The sequence below is a fragment of the Aulonocara sp. 'chitande type north' Nkhata Bay genome, linkage group LG16 (assembly GCF_057382095.1).
Source record: "Aulonocara sp. 'chitande type north' Nkhata Bay isolate Kocher_YH1m ecotype deep benthic linkage group LG16, A_spYH_male_GT1.1, whole genome shotgun sequence".
Classification (NCBI taxonomy): domain Eukaryota; kingdom Metazoa; phylum Chordata; class Actinopteri; order Cichliformes; family Cichlidae; genus Aulonocara; species Aulonocara sp. 'chitande type north' Nkhata Bay.
The window spans coordinates 17,721,869-17,741,727 of record NC_141359.1 but is presented as its reverse complement, the minus strand read 5'-3'; the positions used below and the strand labels follow the sequence as shown (position 1 = coordinate 17,741,727).

The 19,859-nt window shown below is 41.0% G+C and overlaps 1 protein-coding gene across 1 annotated transcript in view; it reads left to right on the top strand.

The window, feature by feature from the left end:
- clybl (citrate lyase beta like) overlaps window positions 1-16,533 on the top strand; it is a 67,179-nt gene extending 50,646 nt beyond the window's left edge. The window contains exons 3-8 of the mRNA XM_086267220.1: window positions 2,333-2,521; window positions 7,068-7,169; window positions 8,525-8,618; window positions 9,261-9,428; window positions 13,246-13,370; window positions 14,550-16,533. Coding sequence (XP_086123346.1) covers window positions 2,333-2,521; window positions 7,068-7,169; window positions 8,525-8,618; window positions 9,261-9,428; window positions 13,246-13,370; window positions 14,550-14,645 — 774 coding nt within the window. The 3' untranslated portion in view covers window positions 14,646-16,533. The remainder of the gene's footprint in view (window positions 1-2,332; window positions 2,522-7,067; window positions 7,170-8,524; window positions 8,619-9,260; window positions 9,429-13,245; window positions 13,371-14,549) is intronic.
- Window positions 16,534-19,859: the final 3,326 nt, after the last annotated feature.

The window sequence follows — 19,859 nt, the reverse complement described above, 5'->3', positions numbered from 1 at the left end:
CATGTTCTCCCAGTGTTCGAGTGGTTCTCTCCTTCCGTGTACTCTGGCTTCCTTCCACGGTCCAAAGAAATGCACTTAGTGGGTAAATTGGCCATAGTTGTGAATGTCAGTGCAAGTGGTTGTCTATTTCTTTGTGCTAGCCTGCATCAGGCTGGCCACCTCCAGCCCTCCCACGACTCTGACAATGACTTGCCGAAGAACCACAGGCCTGAGTGTCTCTACGTAAACAGCAGAATAATCACTTTTTCAAAATTAACATTTTCTTGGTGCAAAATAACTCACTGTTATAGTGTTCTATGTTTTCCATCTTTAAGGATTCTTAAAGGATTCTTAAGATGAAAATTGATTGTAAGAGTTTTTTATATGAGACCCCAGCCCGTCTCCTTGACCACTTCTGCTGCCGTGGCCTTGGAAAAGAGAAGAAAAGACATCTGTCCTTTTCATGAGTGATTTCTGCTTACATAAAAAGAATTTTATACACGCGGGTCACCAGTATATCAGGTTGAGCCTTGAGAAAGATATTGGGAGCGTTCCCGTCTCTGATCTGAGGACGTTATAAGCACGCTTTTTGATCGTTTCTGGGTATCTATTTATTTAATTTGGTCAGGGATCAATGTGACTCCTGGCACATAAAACAGCCAGCAGTTCTCACAGATCAATTTTCTCTAGTCACCATGAACTACGCAGGGACAGACAGAATTTTATCCACCAAGTAGCAGGTTTATGAATAGTGAGTTATGGTTGCGTAAATCGTCTCCGTCCGTTTCAAGTTACTGCAATCGAGTTGCGGGTCTGTGTTGGCTTATGGGAGCGGCATTGAGAAAGGAGGAGAGAGCAAAATTTGAGTAAGAGTCAAAGATCACAGTGCCCTCATCATATGTTGTGACAATCCCTCTTGTCTCTTTCAGTGAGGCAAAAAGGAGACAAAGATGACACACAGCAGCTCAGCCTGTTCATGAACCCTATTAAATCCAAGGAAATCTTTGATATGTACTCTGATACCGCATTTTATTGATGCTGGGAGGGTGTTTACAATATCACATACAGTTCTGCATTCCAGGAGATCAGAGCTAGGACTGGTTTAGTCCTTGTGACCCTTGAGAGTACCCCCTAAACTCATACAACTGAACCAAGGTTGACTCTTGTCCGCTTGAGTTTTTACAAGCGTTTGTGATATATGGGCTCAATATGTTATGTCTGTCTATATGTTCTCTTTTATGCACACACTTATTTTAGTTGTCAGTCTGCTGATTATCACCCTGTTTAGATGCACTACTATATGCTCTGCGTGATCCAGGGAGTTACATCACATGGCATCGTGCCACATTTGCCAGCATTTTTCGGTGCAATATTTGAATTACTTGAAATTTATTTCACGAGTTATCGGAACATTTTTGTGGTTCACCCAGCAATTGGCATCAGGTTGAGTGTACATTTCTTAACATTTTGTTAGTGGTAGTCTTTGAATCAGGAGAAAAATCCCAGTACGAGAATTCCCAAACACACACACATTTATACACAAGCACTCAAAGGCTCCAGCTTCTGATCTGAGCTGACAACTCCTAAGCCACCGTTTCCTCATGCTGCTTAACTCAGACCACATTTCTCCCACTGAGCCTCTCTGCTCTCCCTAGTCTGGCTTCTCTCCCCATTCCATCCATCTTTCTCTCCGTTCCTGTAGCCAGCATCTGGTTTGAATATTGCAGTGCGTGCTACTGTGTTACTGATAGAAGTAGGGAGTGTAGGCTTCTCTTTGATTTTTCATCATCTCTCTTCCTGCTCAGATCCTACAATGCCTACGTTGAGAGAACAAAGCTGAGTGTGCAGCTTCTGTTCTGACAAACTGGATATAGATGCACTACAGAGGAAAAAAGAGTGCAGATCTATGTTATGTTATTTTGGTTTTGTATTTTCATGCACGTTTAATGTTTCATTTTGAGGTCATTCATTTCGTATTTGTGTGCTTTGTCGGCCGCTCATTTTGATCTCACAATTTGTGTTCATAATGCGAGGTTTATTTTCATGCTCATCTCAGTGTCCAAATTCACTTTTGTAGTTTCCTTGATGAAAACTGAACTTTTCCAATGATTTTGCAAATTTTAAGAACTTGCATTTTGTATATGTTGAATCAAAGTAGGTAGTTTTCAGCACCAGAGAGATTTTTGTCCTTTTTAAGCATTTTGTTTTAGTAGATAACTACTATAGCAATGATGAAATCTAACTGTACGTGCTTTCACCATGCAGAGTTTTTAATCTAACAATGTCACACACTTTCATTTTTTATTTTAAAACAACTATATGCTGCATATTCAAATCATGGTTTCTTTCACAGACAGAAGCCAGAGAAACTATTCCGAGGATGCTAGCGGAATTGGACCTGGGCCGTACAGAAAAGTGTGTGAGAGTGAACTCGGTGTCTAGTGGCTTGGCTGAGGCGGACCTGGAGGTAATTTTGAAGGCCAAGGTTCTCCCTCGTGCCATCATGTTGCCCAAAGTGGAGGACACACAGGAAGTGCAATGGGTGAGTGAAAAATCATCATCGTCATGTATAAATAACTGTTGTTTTTCAAAATCAAAATAGGCTCAAAGTCACAAGTTGAGTTTTTTTCTGAGCCTATAAAAAATGTATGAAAAAGTAAATAAATAAAAAAACGACAGCAAAAAAACAGCTGCACTTAAAGTTCCCATTGCATTTCTTTCTTTGAACTCTGACAGTCTTTTAAAAAGCACTGGTGATCTTGCACAAACTCATGAAGTAAGAAGAAACCTCGAGAATCTTCAAAGCAGTCATAACAAGCTTTCCCGTTTCCAAGTAAAAGAGGGAATCGATCCCTGTCAGGGACAGACAGAGTGTTTTTCTTGGCTGCTGCTCAAGAAACAGATGACATTTCTTCGGTTTAACTTCAGAAGCCTGATAACTTTCTGTAAGAGCGCAATGGTGCCTTCTGCCTCTGGTGAACTCACGGAGGACTGCTGTGAACAGTGTCCTGTTGTGTCTAAGAACTGATTTAATCAAATGTAATACCCGATAGCCAAACCAGAATGCTTCAGATTCATTACTTTCTCTTATTCTTATACACCTTTAAATATAGCATGTTGCAAATGTTTACGCATGTGCAAACTTGCAAAAAAAGCCTAACCACGACTGCACTGCCTATCAAAAACTGAAGCCAGATATTAAAAAGGTTGATTCTCTGAAAAAGGTCGCTAAACTGAATTGATAAATCTAATATGAAGCAATAGTGTTAGATGTTTTCCTGGTTATTGGCCCTACCTCTGCTTTCTATAGATTAAAGGTAGGGCCAATACCAGGAAAACAAACCAAGATGGCCAAGACCAGGAAAACAGATGTAGAGAAGTCAAGCCCAAAAAGTCAGCAGACATTGACATCATTAATGCAGACCTGTATGATCAGCTCCAGTCACATGCCAGGGTAAGCAAGATTTATTCCCAGTCTACTTACTGTTTGCATCGACATCATTTGCTGGCCTTCATTTTCATAAAAAAGGCACGGTGCTCGAACTACGTCTAAATGATTTTCTTGCTGTCACTTTGCATTGAGTACCCCAAGCAAGCAATGCAAAGTGGGGGATATAGCTTTTAAAGTAACATTTTTTTGGTCTCTACTATATCAAGCTGCATGTATTCAGAACAGTTACAGTTGATTAAACAACTGCGACACGTTGTGAAGGTGTATGTCTAGTCTGCTTCTTTTTTTTTTTCTTTTTGCCTCTGTGTTATTACATACATGCACACACGCACACATTTATGCTCATACTTGGTCTGAGGGAAGGAGCAGGAAGTTTTTAACTAGTGGCTTTAATTATAACATGTCTATTTCCTGCTGCCCTTTCTTTCTTGCAAGTATAATTGCTGACAGGTGTTCACTAATTCTCTCCCCTAGCTCCTTTCTCCCTTGGCTGCTTTTTAAGAAAGTCTTTTTTTTTTTTTTACTTTAAAAAAAATCCACTTGTGTTGTTATGCTGTGACTCAGCCAACTTAGAAAGCTTTAAGTTGTGGATAACTGTCTGTTTATGTTATGTGGTGGTTTTTTTTTAATATTAATGCAAAAACTTAAGTTAGCCCTTTATATTGTTACTGTACCCCTTAAGAGAAAAAGCCTGTAGGTAGCTTGCTTGTTTTAAGCATTTGATTTATTTGCCAGTATGATTTTTGCATCAGTTGGTGCATATGTACCCTTAGACAAAGTGAACTTGGTGGCACTCGATGAGGACCTGAGTCTTATCTTTATCCCATCCCTCCCAACTTTTTCAGTCTCTAGCGCTTTGTACTTTTTTTGTGCGTCTGTGTGCGCATTCATGTTCCTTGTGTTGTAAACAAGTGTCTGATTTTCTCCACTCTTGTAAGGCAGTGCAGTAAATCCCCTCACTTGTTTATTTTCCTCCCTTTTTATTGATATTAGCTCAGGAACCTCCAGACTGATTTGTCGCTAAAAGATGGACTTGCTTGTTTCTCTTTGTGTGGAAATCTTTTCCTCTGTCTTTCTCCTCTCCTCCGGCCCTTGTGTGACTGACAGGCCTTATTGGGCTGTAACAGGCGTAACTCCCTCCTTTGTTTGAATACAATTCTCACAAAGATTTCGGAGCCGTGTGCATTCTTTGCCCACCACACTATTTGGTGTGCACTGGGACCAAAAGAATCGCACCCTGTCCCGCTCCTCCTCCTCTGCTCCTCCTCCTGTCCCCTCCCCTCATCCCTTTCTCCGCTTCCCCTCTGTGAAATGAACACTTCAGCTGGCCGGAAACATTTAATCTGGCCCCCTTTTGAAGAAAATTAATTGAAACTTGTCCCACTATAGCCTCCTTTCTCTAGCTCTATCTCCCCCTCCTTCTCTTTTCATGATTGGGTGGCGAAATTATCAGAGGCCTTGTTTGCAGCGTGGCTTTGAATGAAGAGAAGAGGTGTTATTTCTTCTTTTAACGTTACTTCTTTTTTCCCTTTTTGGGCGGAATAACATTTTAAACAGGACCTAGTTTTAAGAGCCATTGATAGCTAATGGTTGCTGCACCCATCTGAGTACCAGTGAACAAGGACTGTAGTACCTCTTGTATGCAGTGTAAATCAGACCCTTAAAGTGTATAATAGCTGAGGAGGAGAATACAGCAGAAGGACATAAACATGTAATCAGAAAGCCTCGGAGGCTTTTCAGCCGGCGGTACTGCGTGGAGCTGTCATTTGTTTCCCTTTGGTGGAAACCAAACAGTCCACTCAGCCTTGTTAGGGTTTGCATGGCGCAGCGTTTTGGTGGTAATCTCCGTGTGTAATATCAGATAGGTTTCCCCACAACAGGCCATATCTATCTAGTTTCCTCTGTCACAGAAATAGGTTTATCTACACCCTCTTTTCACACTCCCTCTCGGACCCCCGCACCCCTTCCTGTGTTTGTGAAGGGGGGGGGGGGGGGGATATTATGCTAAGCCCCCAGCGTTAGTTTTTATGTTGCCATAGCAACCTTGCTCCCACAGGGTTGTGACCTCAGATGATTACAGTACAAAGCCTATTGGGTCTTGAAAACCTCTTTGAAGATGAAAAGACTTTGATGGTTTGTATTTATGCAAATCTCTCAGATATGATTTATCCAACTGAGATTGAATGGAGAGATGATTAAAATTGCCCCTATTTTTTGAAATCCTTCAATGGAGGCCCACTCTTTCAGTTTTGAGAACAAGAGTGGTGAGTGTGAGCGTGGGGGTTATTTTGCTCTTCGTTTAGAAAAATAGTAGCACCGTACCTGAGGTTATTTATAACCGTCCTTTCTTTTTGTTCCCCCCAGTGTGTCAAAGAGGAAGAAAACGGCATGGGGGGAGGGTGGGGGGGACATGGAGGTAGACATTTCTACTCTGAGCTTTTGCACTCTCTTCTTTTTTGTCTTTTTTTTTTGTCTGGCTTTGAAAGGAAATATCTGACGGAGGGGGCTTTTGTGTGTTTCCAGATGATAGATTTAGGAATTTGGGCTACCCCACTGGCAGTCCAGGGCTAGCTGTGAACTGGTCTGTTGGAAAAAATTGGAATGCTTTGGTCTTCAAAGAATTAAACTTGGTTTTAAAGGCCTACTTAGGTGAGCTTGCATATTAGCAGGAGTCGTGCAGGATAAAGGCCTCACCAAAATGTCACATCACACTCTGATTGTTGCTCCAGTCTCCCTGTTCCCTGCCACGGAGGAGGGACGCAAAACAGAATAATGTCACAGTAAAACACACTCAAAGACATCCTAAATCTTGTTTCTTCTCCCCTTTTCCGTATTTTGTTTCTTCTTTGGTTTTACTGTGTGTGAGTGTGTGTGCATGTGCTGGGGCGTGCGTGTGCACATTTACATGTGTGCACACAGTCTCGGGGGAGCACATTCTGTAGTTGTGCAGAGCCTCTGAAAGAAGGTAGAGCGGAAGACTTCAGACGAAGGGGGGAACCCTGGTGATAATGTAAAATATTTCATTTCACTTGCTTTTGTTGCCGCTCTCCTGTGCTTGCTCTCTGCGCTATTTGAACCCTCATAGATGTGCCTCTGAATAAGGACCGAAATGGGAACAGTGCAAGTAATAAAGGTGTCAAGATTTGTATCAAAAGTGAGTTTTTGCACATTAAGATTTTTTTTTCTCTCCACCTTCTCTGTCTTATCCCACAGTGACTTTTGAAAGATGTGTCAAATCATTTACAATTGTTACTGCTGAATATTTTTTTTCCTTCCAGTTTTTAAAATCACACACACAACCACACAATCGCTCTGTGCCTCAGATTTCTCTTTCTGTTGCGTTTTCTCATTCGCTTAACTAATAGTGCGCTGATAAGTCCACTGAGGGTTGCAGCAGAGTAGATGCACAAATTATCCAAGAAATTGTAACTGGGTTTAAGATGATTATACATATGGAAATTCAATATTCCTATGGTAAGTGTTAAGACATGTATCGAATGCTCCAAATAAGCACAAATATCCTGTGTATTATCTTGTACAGGGTAGCGAGAGCAAATGAGTTTATTGCATTCGCTTCACAGAAACAGTGGGTTTTGTTAATGAGTGCACGAGCATGAAATGGTCCCCGTGTGCTTAGTTTGTTGACAGGTTTCAGCACCACTTGAAAGGATGGGCACTGACAGAACCCATTCGCCTCATCACCTTTGTGGAAACCGCTGTGGGCCTGCTCAATTTTAAGGTAAATTACAAACAACATCTCCCCCCTCCACACACAAAAAAAAAAAAGGAAAAAAAAACTGCATGCGTAAGACATTTTTCTGTTTGTCCATTGTTCACTTTAGATTAAAGACTGCATCAGTGAGCAGAGAACTCCACATGTCTAAAATAAAAGGGATTCAAAGCTTTCAGACTGTCCCCCTCAAAACGAGCCTTTTGAGGCTTTTTTTTTCTACCTCTCCGTCGCGTGTCCCTCTCTCTGACTGTCCTCTTCAGACATGCTGACATTTTTTAATTAGAACCATTTTAATATCGTCACAGTGCAAAAGTTCTTAATGATATTTCAGATAGCATCAAAGTGATTTTTTTTTTTTTTGGTAATAGTACATCACGACCTTCAGCTACACGAGAAAAGAGGGCACGGTTTGGGGCATTTGGGGAGAAACCAGCTGTCATTGCTTCTTCTGATTTGTCTTTTAGTTCTTCAGCCTAATTCTGGGGCTGTGGTTGGAAGTATATGTGTTTTGGTGGCAGGGGGTGGCTCTGTGTGCTGTCTTGAGAACACCCTGTAATTTTTTTTTTTGCCCAGACTGAACCCAGGGTTACAAGCATGAAAAAAAGACTCGCTGTGGCACAGCTAGTGGTGAAATTAATTTGGAGGCCAACAAAAGCAGGAAACATGTTCATATTGTTTCACAGCCTTCGCCACAGACAATCACATTCAAAAGGGTTTCTTTCTTTTTTAAAGTTTTACTTTCCCCCGTAATAATTGGAGCCATTAGTCTTTGCTTTTGTTGTTGTTGTTTGATTTTTTTTTTTCAAATCTTTTTTGAAGAGCAATGAAATATAATTTGAAAAACTTTTTGTTTTCCTTTAGTAAAATAAAGCAGCTCCACGATGTGTTAGTGATTCGTGTTTTCTTAACACAAACTACTGTTCTGTTATATGCAAAAATGTAAACATTTAATCATTTAAATAAAAAAAAACAGGAAACATTTAAGATTACCTTACAGGTTTTAAAAACTTTACTGCTTCAGTCTTAACAAATTAAACCTTGTGTAAAATAGCAGGGAGGCTTGATATGCAACTTTTACTTAAGAGCCGCGAGCCAGGTGTCTGTTTACATACCTGCAGGTGGCACCTTTAGTGGGCTGGTATAATAATATGAGTCATTGAGGAAAGAAAGCTTGGAGTGTAATTGGGAGAGATAAATGATGTGTGTTATTATATTACCTTTATGTTAAAGATTTCAGAAAGAGTAATTAGGATAGTTTTGTGGTGACGAGTGTAAAATTAGGAGCATTTGTTACAGTTTAGCCTGTTTTCGGCTGTTTTACTTTAACCCATCTCAATCGGGCTGGTGTTTGTTCTTTCCAGGCGGTGTGTGAGGAAATTCGCTCGCTTGGTCCTAAGGTTGGTCTGCACCATGATGGCGTGGTGTTTGGCTCTGATGACTTCTGTGCAAGCATAGGTAGCTATTTCACATTCTGACACTGCTGACCCCAAATTCTCTTATTCTCCTCCTGGATTCATGGCAGAGAAGATCAATTTGTGTAAAATGCACAAGCTTAGTTGCTAGTCTTTAAATATAATGCATGTCACATGTTCTCAATTTTGAACACACAATTGCAGAACTGCAGGAAAAGGGAAGACATTTTTTTCCAGTCGAAATAAGGGATGATTTACAGACGTGGGATACCTAAGTGATAAATGTAAATGTGCTGGAACTCAAAGATCTAATTCACTGAATCAGGTCACATGAGTAAAAAAGGACATTGTGTCTAAATGATTATTCTTTGGTTTTTGTTTCTTATCATTAAACCCAATGAGTAGGTTTGTTTTAAAGGACAGAGTTAATGGGTAATGAAGCACAGAGACCAGTGGTTAATAATCCCAATCGACTGTTTGGCAGCAAGAATCGGAAATGACAGAATAAACCTTGATTTATTTATTTTTTATTACATAAAAGGATGTGTCAGTGTACTTTATGTAATACCTGCTGCTCATCGCCCATCACAGTTTCATCTAACCTACACCTACTTACAGATCAACAGCGTCTCTTTGAGATCTTGTCTGGCAAACTGTGCATGTGTCCTTGGACTTTTTTCATAAGGTGCCACACGGACCAAGGATGCCAGAGAGCTCCTTTATGCAAGGCAGAGGGTGGTTGTGACTGCCAAAGCCTTTGGGCTACAGGCTATTGACCTGGTCTACATCGACTACAAAGATGTGGAGGGGCTGAGGCAGCAGGCCAGAGAAGGCGCTCTCATGGGCTTCACAGGTAAAGTTTCTTGTTTCTTTATCTGAAATCTGCCCTTGTTCCTTCAAGTCATGACTTGAGACATCATGTCTGTCACTGTGATTTACCTCTGATTTCTGCATTTGCTTCACATTGTTCTCATCTGTTGCTCTTAATTTATCTTCCTGAATATAGCATGCCAACGGGCATCCCTAACTTCCTGTTGCAAGCGGCATACAGGCAGTTCAGCTTTCACTCCCTCTGCCCTCTGTTACATGTGGGGGTTTTTTTGTTTTGTTTTTTTCTCCAAATGAGAATGGGGAATGAACCAGCTGATAAATGCTTTAAAATGTTACATGAAACACTCTGGGAGGTGACAGAGCATCCTTTGGCTTTTCATTTGTTATTTATATACTTGTATTGCACACTGCAATGAAGATCTCACATTTCTTTTGTGCCTGTATGAATGGGTGTGTGTGCACTTGAGTATGTATAATTAAAAGGAGTTATTAGTGTGTGATAGTGTGTCTATAGCCAGGTCATGCTTTTTGTGTGTGCGTGTGTCTGTGTGTGTATGTGTGTGTAGCCCTGCAGACTGCCTGCAACAGACCACAGAAGGCAGGACAACCTGTTCCCACAGTGTGTTTTTGCAGGCACTGTTCTTGCAATCCTGCAAATAATTCTTTGATATTTTTGTACCATTTTTTAGATTTTAAAATCCAAAATATATGTAGCTTTTCCCCCCGTGTGGTGTAGATCCACATAAACTAAGGCAACACATGACTGAATTTCATGGATTTGTAATGGCTAGGATTTTTTATTTTTTGCCCCAGTTTCAGATCATTTTAGCAGAACAGCATCGGACATTAGTCGCCAATCACACTGGGAAAAGATGGAGAAAAAATAAGCACTGGCACAAAAAGCGTAAATCCCTTTGTACACTCTTCTGAACATCTACTCGACACACACGTTACCTTGCACTTAAAATCAACAAATCAGTCTGGAGTTGAGCTTCTTTTGTTGCTTTTGATTTTTTGGTTTTGGTTGTCTCATACAGAAACCCTTCCAGGTGACCTCATTTGCCACCTCTATTCTCCGGTGCAGCATGTTTGTGTGCATTCTTTTGATTGTGTTTATCTCAGAATTACTCTATATTGCACTATAGCCAAGTGCCTTTTATTTTTATTTTTATTTTACATTTTTCTTGTTTGTTTGTTTTAATTATGCTGCTATTTTACTCAGAATGTATATTATGTTTAGTACAGGGGTTCCTCACATTAATGCCATTATTAGACGTGTAATATACTGTTTTTGTTTAGTTGTTGGACTCAGCGTGATTCCAAGCAAAAAGAGAATCAAAAGAAATCTGAAGTGTGGTTTACATGAAGCAAACGTTTTAAAAACGAATTAACAGAAACGGTCATTTGAAGAAATAAATGCTTTTGATTTGATATGGAGCAGAACTGTTTAAAGCAGTGGATTAGTGGCTTTCAAGCCATGGGCACTCTGTATAATCTTAGTTAGTAGCTATTACTGGCCCGAGTGTGCTTAAGCAATAATGCGGTGCAGCCAAAAGCTTCTACCTGTGCAGTAATTGACCTTGGCACTAACTAAGCCGCATACAGCACCCATTAGTGCTGAGCACGGAACACACTGTTCAAACCTAAACACTCGCTGCTGTTTACTGGTTAGCAGAAATTAAGCCAAACTCCTATGCAAATATATGTTGGGGAGGAATATCATCCGTTGAGTTCTTTATCAGTTCACTCTTTACTTTGTTAGCACTTTTTTTTAATGCGCTATAAATCAGGTTCCTGTTAAGGCTCAGTGATCCCTGTGAAAATGTTTGCTGCTCAGAAACAGCACTGTTCCACAAATTCTCTGCTCTTAGGGACCACATTTCACTTCCATCCCTGGGACCCTGCCCATCATTCGCTTGAGAGCACTTTGCTAAATAGCAATCCTCCAATGAGATGCCAGCACCACATGGCAGGCCGGGATTGGCTGGAGGGCATGATTGATGTATTTTAGGAGAACCAATGGGTTGTAACTGAGGGCACCTGAGTCACCCTTGTCTGCTTCTTCGCTCTGTCATTCTCCCCTTGTCCTAAACAACCACACACACCCTCACACAGACGCAAATAGACACCCTCTTTCCATATTATAAACCTGGTGGTTTTCTGTGTGGAAACATGCCCCCGTCTTCTGCCCAGAAGTAAAACAGGTGGCAGAGAAGGGTACACACACACACACTCGTCCTCTCTCACTTCTGATTAAACATACAGGCACAATGTTCCACTGAAAAATTATCACATAATATTTGCTTTCTACCTTTTTTTTTATGTTGAAATGAATCAGACTAACTGTTGCAGTGGCATATGCGCAAACACATGCACACATGCACAAGCCTGCAGACATACAAGTACACATTCATACACAACTCCAGAGTGGCCTGGGGAGTCCTCGGGCTGTTTGTTCAACAGAAAATGTGCTGTCACAATCTCTGCTTCACACACTGAACCCCCATCAGCAGTCACTGGCAGTTCGCAAATACACACACACACAAACACACAGAATGGGTTTTTGAACATATTTTGTCATATGCACACTTTCCTAAAAGGTGTCTATTTATTACAAATGGCGGTTTATGAATTATGTGGGCTCATAAATAATTGTTCGAGCCTTTAACGATGGCGTGTTGATTGTGCGAGCGCTGCGGGTTTGTCTAGGGTTAACCAGGGTGAGTGGAGCAGGATGAAGAGAGGGTTTCTCTCTCTCGCCTCGTCTCCCCTCCTTGCCTTTCCTCCTCTCTCCTGGGCCGAATTCCCCCCCCCCCCCCCCCCCTTTTTTTTTTCTTCTTTTTTTTTAGCCCGTGCAGCACGCCCGCCCGCTCAGCCACCTTGAAGGATTTGTTGTTGGCGACAGTGCTAAGCCCTAAAGTGTCGAGTTCCTGCTGGCTGCCTCAGAGCCGCCGTTCTCACCCAGACGTTTCATAACCTTAACTTATCACTACAAGTTTGATCTGCAAATGTACATGGGATTATGTCTGTGCCGTTCACCCACATTTAAGTGAGAGGAAGTGGGAGCGGGAAGGTGGGGGGATTGTGGCAGATGGAGCCGGAAAATCCATGTTGGGATTCTGTTTAAGATCAGTGTCATTGTGAAGGCAGGGTTGCTGATCATATGGCATCCTAAAATTAAATATAGAAAAATGATACGTGTCAATTCAGACATTGGATTATTAACTGTTTCACTGTGGTTATAAAATTAACACTTCATATACATTGCACTGTCTTATTTAGCCTTGTTTTTCCTTGTCAATTTCCAGTGATTTACTTACCTGTGTATGCCCACAAACTGTTCTTTCACAAACTGTTCCTTCATCAGTAAGTGTGTTTTTTTTAGATGACTTCTGTCACATAATGAAGTCTTACTAAGCATTTAGTGACATTTCTGCTTAACAGCAGGGCTGCAAGCAGAGCGGAGACACGTTTTATCTGTCATAATGCATAGCATCGTCTGGCCCCGTTCAGCTTCCTGACTATCGTCATTCTGAAACTTATACAATCCTCTCTTGCTTCTCCTCTCTCATTGCCTCTCGGCCTCAGTCCTTCCTAATTCTCAGCCTGCTTTTCTTTTTCTATCATCTTTGTGCAGCAGTTCACATGAAAATAAGCAGTTTATCTGGTTTTAGTCGTGCACGAATTGTATTACCTCTATATCAACAAGTAAAAGCATTGTTTTTAGAACACATTCTTCTTCTTCTTCTTCTTTTTTTTGGTTTCGTTTGAAGGCACTGAAACCCCGCTGTTATAATTAGCACAGTTAATTTTCTTTTTGTGTGTGTGTTTCTCCGTAGGTAAGCAGGTTATCCACCCAGGGCAGGTCCAAGCTGTGCAAGAAGAGTTCTCCCCCAGCAAGGAGAGGGTCCAGTGGGCCAAAGAGCTCATTGCTGCTTTTGACCAACATCAGAAGGAGGGAAAGGTAATGTTAACATCCTTTGAGAAAAGTAAAACTGCATTTTTTTTCAGTCTTTGAAAAGTCAGTGGAGTTTCTCTGTGATGGCAGTGTTTTGGTCTAAAATGTCTTAACATTTTTTCTCGTAGCTGATAAAATGTAAGTGTGAAGGTGATCTTATTAATTTGTTATAATTCATCAGCTCCATAGATGGGTGTGTCATTTGCCTTAAATGTCAATTTTTTTTTAACCCAAAATGTGACTCTGTATATTCTTTTTGGTTATCAGTTTGTTAGTATTGGCTCTTAATCGATTTTTTTAGCAATTGTATTCAAGCTGCAGCGACAATTGAATTCCATTTTTATTCTTTTATACAGTAATATTTTTTTGTGAATCATTCAGAAGATGCACTGACTGAAAACCTTTTTTATAAATGATGTAAGAGTATTTCAAGTGATCCCTCCCCCTTAAATGGTCGTGTCCAGGACAGTAAAATATCTGTGTCGACTGTCTGTTGACAGGTCCGAGGTCTTTCTCTGCTCTATCACTCAGACCGATCTTTTGTGATACACAATTTTTGTGATGCACACCTCTGTAGTTCCAGAGAATACGTACTGTACACCCCTGGGTGACTCTCAGAGACAACATAGGAGGGTGGAGGGGTGGGGGGAGCTGGGCCAATTAAGTGTACAATATTATTGTTCCTAATTTAGTGCATGGTTGGATCCTGTGTGCTGAGCTCTGTGGTCTATCTGCTGAGGTAATACACAATCTGCCTACACCTCTCTCACTGCCAGGGCTGCTCCTACTAAGCATCGCCCGAGGGATTCATATCTTACCCATCCCTCTGCTGTGTATGCATGTGTACGTGTCTTTCTGTGTGTGAGAGGGGAGTGCGTACGTAATGGTTTGAATGGTGAGCAGGATTTGTCCCTTTGTCTTACAATGTGACAGGTGCTTGCCTTTCATAATCTTTACCTCCAGCCACTGACAACAATTTTGACTAAAGGGTTTTTTTTCTGCAGATTTTTTGTTTTGACTAATATGTCTGCTGCTAACTGTCAGTTTAAATAACACTTGAGGGTTATATTGTACGGCAGACATTCCGAGCATTCGTCATGCAAATCAGGATCAAATGCGTTTTATTGGGCACGTCTGATCTTATGTTTCTCTCTGTGTTCTCCCTTGTGTTGCAAACCTGTTCAGGGTGCGTTCACCTTCCTCGGCAGCATGATAGACATGCCCTCGCTGAAGCAGGCTCAGAACATAATAACACTCTCTGCCGCGGTGCCAAGGAAATAACACAACTGGTGAGAAGAAATGGCAGGAACCACACGACTAATCTGGGACGTGGAGGTCAAAGGAAACTGGAAAGGCTGCTGATCTCGTGGCTAAAGTGACATTTCAAAAACTTTTCAGCCATCGTCTCATTGCTTCACAAAAATGCAGTGTGGAAACTGTGGATTTCATTTGTGATTTTTGGTTTTATTAAGGTTGATTTATGTAGCTTTTTTCCCTTTTAAAAAAAAAACAAAACTGTTGTTAATTTTGCTGCTGAGGTCCAATTCACATTGTTTTCAGCAATACCAACTCTGCAACTATCATGTGTCGACAGTATTTGCCTCTTAAAACTCACTTACAAGGACTATTGCCCTTGCAGCTTTCTTGGCATGCTCTGCAGTGTGTGTGTGTGTGTGTGTCTGTGTGTGTGTGTCTGTGTGTGTGACCATGCCTCCTCTTTCTCCTAGGTCATGATAAATGCTCTCCCATCTCCACGGTCCAGGCAGCTGGGCAAAAGGGTAAACAAACACAACAAGCCACTGTTGTGGATCTATTCATTGGGCCCCAGACTTCAAGTCAGGCCTCAGCCCCCTGCGCAGGGTCTGACTCACAAACATCAAAGTCCTGCTTGCTTTTTAAAAAAAGAAAAGAAAAGAAAAACCCAGATGGAAGCAAATAAACTCACAATTTAGCTTTTTTTTTTGGTATCATTCTCCTTAGTAATGGCATGCAGCTCTCTCTGTGACAGCTGTGAGCCTGTGGTTGATTGTGTGTTGATGGAGAAGGCGTGTGGCGTCAGGCTCACCATTAACTTCGACGAAAAAAGTACACAAGCTGGTAGCAGTAGTCTTTATATGAATCATTTATCTTGAGATTAAGGTGGTCCGATATTAAATTGGCATCTAAGGAACTTTAATCTTATAAACAGCGAAACATAAAGATGAACTCGTTAGCGAGCGAGGCAGAGAAGTTTGTCTCATCACAAACAGAAGCATAAAGGGGCTTTGTGAAGTGCTTGTCCGTGTCTGACTTGCACAGACAGTGAAGTGGGTGTGATGTTAGAATGAGACAGATTAGTGGCCATGTTGCTCCAGCAGACCAGGACTGGGGCTTTGTCTCTCTCTGACTGTGGATAGGAGGATAATTGGGGGGGTGTTGAATGGTTAATAGTGCCATTGGTGACCATGGTAATGAAAGGCGCCATACCTCCTCTACCCCACCTCATCCACTTTCTGTCTCTCCATCTCTCTTTCTCTATCTCTATCTCTTACTGTATGATCTATTGTGTCTGGGGCAGGGTTGGTGTCTGTGCCAGGCCAGGCCCAGACAAAAAGATCGAAGCCACTCCTGGGTCCAGCCAAAGACCCTAACAGTAAGCTGTCTCTTTGGCATTTGGCCACATAATTTTTTTCCCCACCCCTTCAGCTTGTGTGTGTGTGTGTGTGTGTGTGTGTGTGTGTGTGTGTGTATGTGTGTGTGTGTGTGTGTGTGTGTGTGTGTGTGTTGTCAGCCAAATTATACCCTGAATTTGGTGGAAAACACTGCTGCTGTTTGACTTCCACTAAATAATCCTCAAAATATTACTTAGGTAGAGTTATTTTGCGAGGCTTTGTAGGTCATTCCATTCAGAACAGATCTCGGGCATCTTTATGCTCATCCTTGTGACAAAAACTGTAGTAATTAAAAGAGATGAGTTCTTTTACCTCTGGGTTGCATTATGAGCTTTGATTATGGTGTAACTTTGTTTCAAAATCACTCAGTGGAGACTTTCATCAAACTTTGAAGTACTTTACTTTAACTTTTTAAACTTTTAGGTGTTTTGTTATTGATGCATTTTTGATCTGAGTGAGAATTTTTTAAAAAGTTGCAGAAATAAAGATAAAGCAAATGAATAAAATGATTGACTGTCTAGACAGCGTCAGTCCCCACTTTATATAATGCTGAGTCTTAAATATTCCCTCCATCTGTATACTTTATCTTATGTATTCAGCAAACACACCTTGCTTTTAATGTGAAAGTATGCAGATGGATGAAATATTTAGTATACTTTAAATACATACATTGATTATTTTGATTAGTCAAGTTTTAGTTAGTTTTTTTGTAGCATTGCCGCCATTAATAAAATAACTGTTTAGAGCGCAGTAGAATGAGAGTCCAGCAATGACAGCGCGACCAGTCTGATGAGACAAGCTGGCTTTTCCAAGTTGCTCTGTGCCAACAGGTGTCCCCACAGACAGGAAGGCAGATTTCAGAGCAGAGGAAGCAGCACATGGCATCATGCAGCGACAAAGCAAAAAGGGCAGCTCGTCTGTGGCTGATCAGGAAATGATTTGGTCACTTTATGTTTTGAAAAAAAAAAAAAAAAAAGAGCACAACACCCTCTGAAGGTTAATGAGCCACATATAATATCATGTTTACCTTCCGCCCAATGATCTTGTTATTATTGGGTATTTCTTAATCCCCCCCCCCCCCCCCCCCCTTTCCTGGTATCTTTGCACTTACTTAGACGACTTTCCAATTCCGTAACATTTGGAAATGGGGGGCAGGCAAAGTGAACGATGTAGGTGACATCTCTGTAGATTAGAGGAATGCATCCCTGTCTGCCTGTGTAATTCTACATGACATTTCTATTATGTGTGGAACTGATAAAATCTTCCCAGCTCGCTCGACTGTTGTATTTAAATACATCTCTCCGGTATTCCCAGAGAGATTAAATTACAATTAACACGATTATAACCTCACAAAATTGTGACGGGAATCAATTAGGCTGCAAGCAGTATTTCATAGCCCGGTGATGTGTTGGTCGAGATTGCTTTCATAAATAATGAGGGACAGCGCAGGCGGAGAAAATGCATGTATGCAAAACACTGTCAGAAGAAAATTAAAACGAAATGTTTTACATATTTTTCCATTAATCTAAATGGGACCCGTGTGGCAAAGATAGTTTTATTCTAATTCCCCAGCCCGGGGATGCCCAAATAATGACTTGATGTTTTAATAGACTTGTAATGACAATATATGACAAACTAATTGCAGCAGAAGATTATTCTAAAGCAATAAAATACCTCGTTATTGCGCTTGGCGCACAGTTTGAGAAGTGTAAAGCTATTAGCAAAAACGGCTTAAAAATAAGGTGTGCACAGCTGCTCAATATAGAAACATTTCGTTTACGATAATTAACTCTGTTTCAATATTTAGTAATATTGTTTTAAATAAATGAGGACATTTTCAAAGTGACTGCGATGGGCCGTGTTTCTACGAAACTGTGACGGCACTGTTACAGTCGCTTCTTAATTTTCATTATATCACTGCCCTCAGGCGCACAACCCCGCAAAAATGTTATCCCTTACCACGGACTGCTTATACAAAAAATAAATTATATATATATATTTTTAAAAGGGCTTTAAATAAAAAGAAATTACTTTCTTTTTAGGTATCATCATGGCCTTGCAGAAATACAATTTTCAGGTGTTTTTTTCTTTTCTTTTTTAAGAGTAAAAATGTGGCACGTGTATTTGAACTGCAGGTTGTGTCAAGTCACACAGAAATGCTCTACCTTTACTTTGATTTAGGGTCTTTTTTCTTTTAATATCAGCTGCTGTATTCTGAATGGTCTGCCTGCTTGGCAGCGTCCACACAATCTTCACTAACTCGTTCTTGGCGGAACCTTTTAAATTTCTCCCACTGATGGCAGGGGCATGTCCACTCTTCTTCGTCTGCTCCCCCCCCCAATAAAACAAACAAAAACATTGCGTTTGGATGATATGAAATGAAATTCATCGCGGCCCTGTCTGTGCTGCGTGATTCATCTGGCACATGTGGACCATTACTAACTTCATTTGAGGAGACCTTTTGTCTGAGTGTCCCCATCACCGAGTGAAGTCCGAGAGGATGGGACGGCGTGGGAGGAAATCAGGAGAGATATCAAACCCCAAGTCTCCTCTCACTTTTAAATTGTGCCATAAATCTTTTCTTTTAAAAAATGCAGTGTGTCTAAAACTATTCCATAAATTATATAATTTTCATGACCTTTTTTTCTTCCCAATGCAAGCCGAATAATGACGACGCTTCATTCTCCTCACGGGTATAAATATTGTTCTAGTTTCTATCCACCTGCTAAAGACCCATCCTGACGATGATGGGCGGGATTTAACTGTATCTATTGAGCTGAAGCCCCCAAAGCCGCGCAGGCCTCTGAAGGCCCTCTTGGTTCTTTTGGATGTCCGGGGTGTGTCCGTTTAATGTCATCTGCATTTAGTGAAAGAAGATAGTGCAGTTTATTAACAGATGTCAGGCTGGTGAGATCTAACCTTTGGACGGGTTAGAGCTTGCTTTTGCCTTCAGAGCAAATTAGGAATGATGCCCTCAAAAGTTAAATTATGGTCAGATTTTATTATTTTTAAAGGTAAGCTTTTTTTAAAAAGAAATCTAGGTGACTTTACCTTCCTCCAGGCTTTGTCTTGTTCGAACTTCCCCCTCGATTCACTTCTTTTTAACGGGCTCAGATCAAAGGGGCTGCCCGCCCCGACGGAGACCAGTAAAATCGGCCCGCTTTGTCTGCTGTTGCCAGGAGTAAGGACGGGTGTCCGGGAGGAGGAGAGGGAAGAGGGGTGGCATGGTAATGAGCCTCCTTATAGAGGCTCAAAAGTCTCAAAAAGTTATTTCCCCCTCCTCTCAAATGTCCATCTGTCGTCACATTTTAGTATCTCTATTTTTATTTCGTCTATTGACTTTACTGAATAATGAGTTTCAATAGCTCCTTATTTTGTAGTCGACTTCATTTCCGATGAATTACAAAAAGCAGTTTTAGAGCAAGCGTACAAACAGGAGGCTGTCGTGTGCTGTCAGAATGTATATATGTATTTCTTTATATCCCATCTGTGGGCTTAATGAGACATCATCTCCATATTTGACTATTTTACCTGAATAAACTATGAAACCGATTCTGCTTAGTTTTGAGGGGGGAAAAGCCACTCGGTTTTTGTTTGTTTTATTGCAATGTCCCTGAATGCATCAGCAAGATGGAAAGTTTACGCGATTGGGGCTGTATGTGTGTGTGTATGGTCTTTAAAGAGGAGGGCCAGACATCAAATATCACACCTGCCTCTAAGAGTCGGTATCATCTCCAAATGTGTGATGGATTATATATTTATGACTTGACAGCGATTAAAAAAAAGTTGAAAACAAACTTATTTATAGAAAGATTTACGGCTTCCTCACAACCTTGCAACTTTT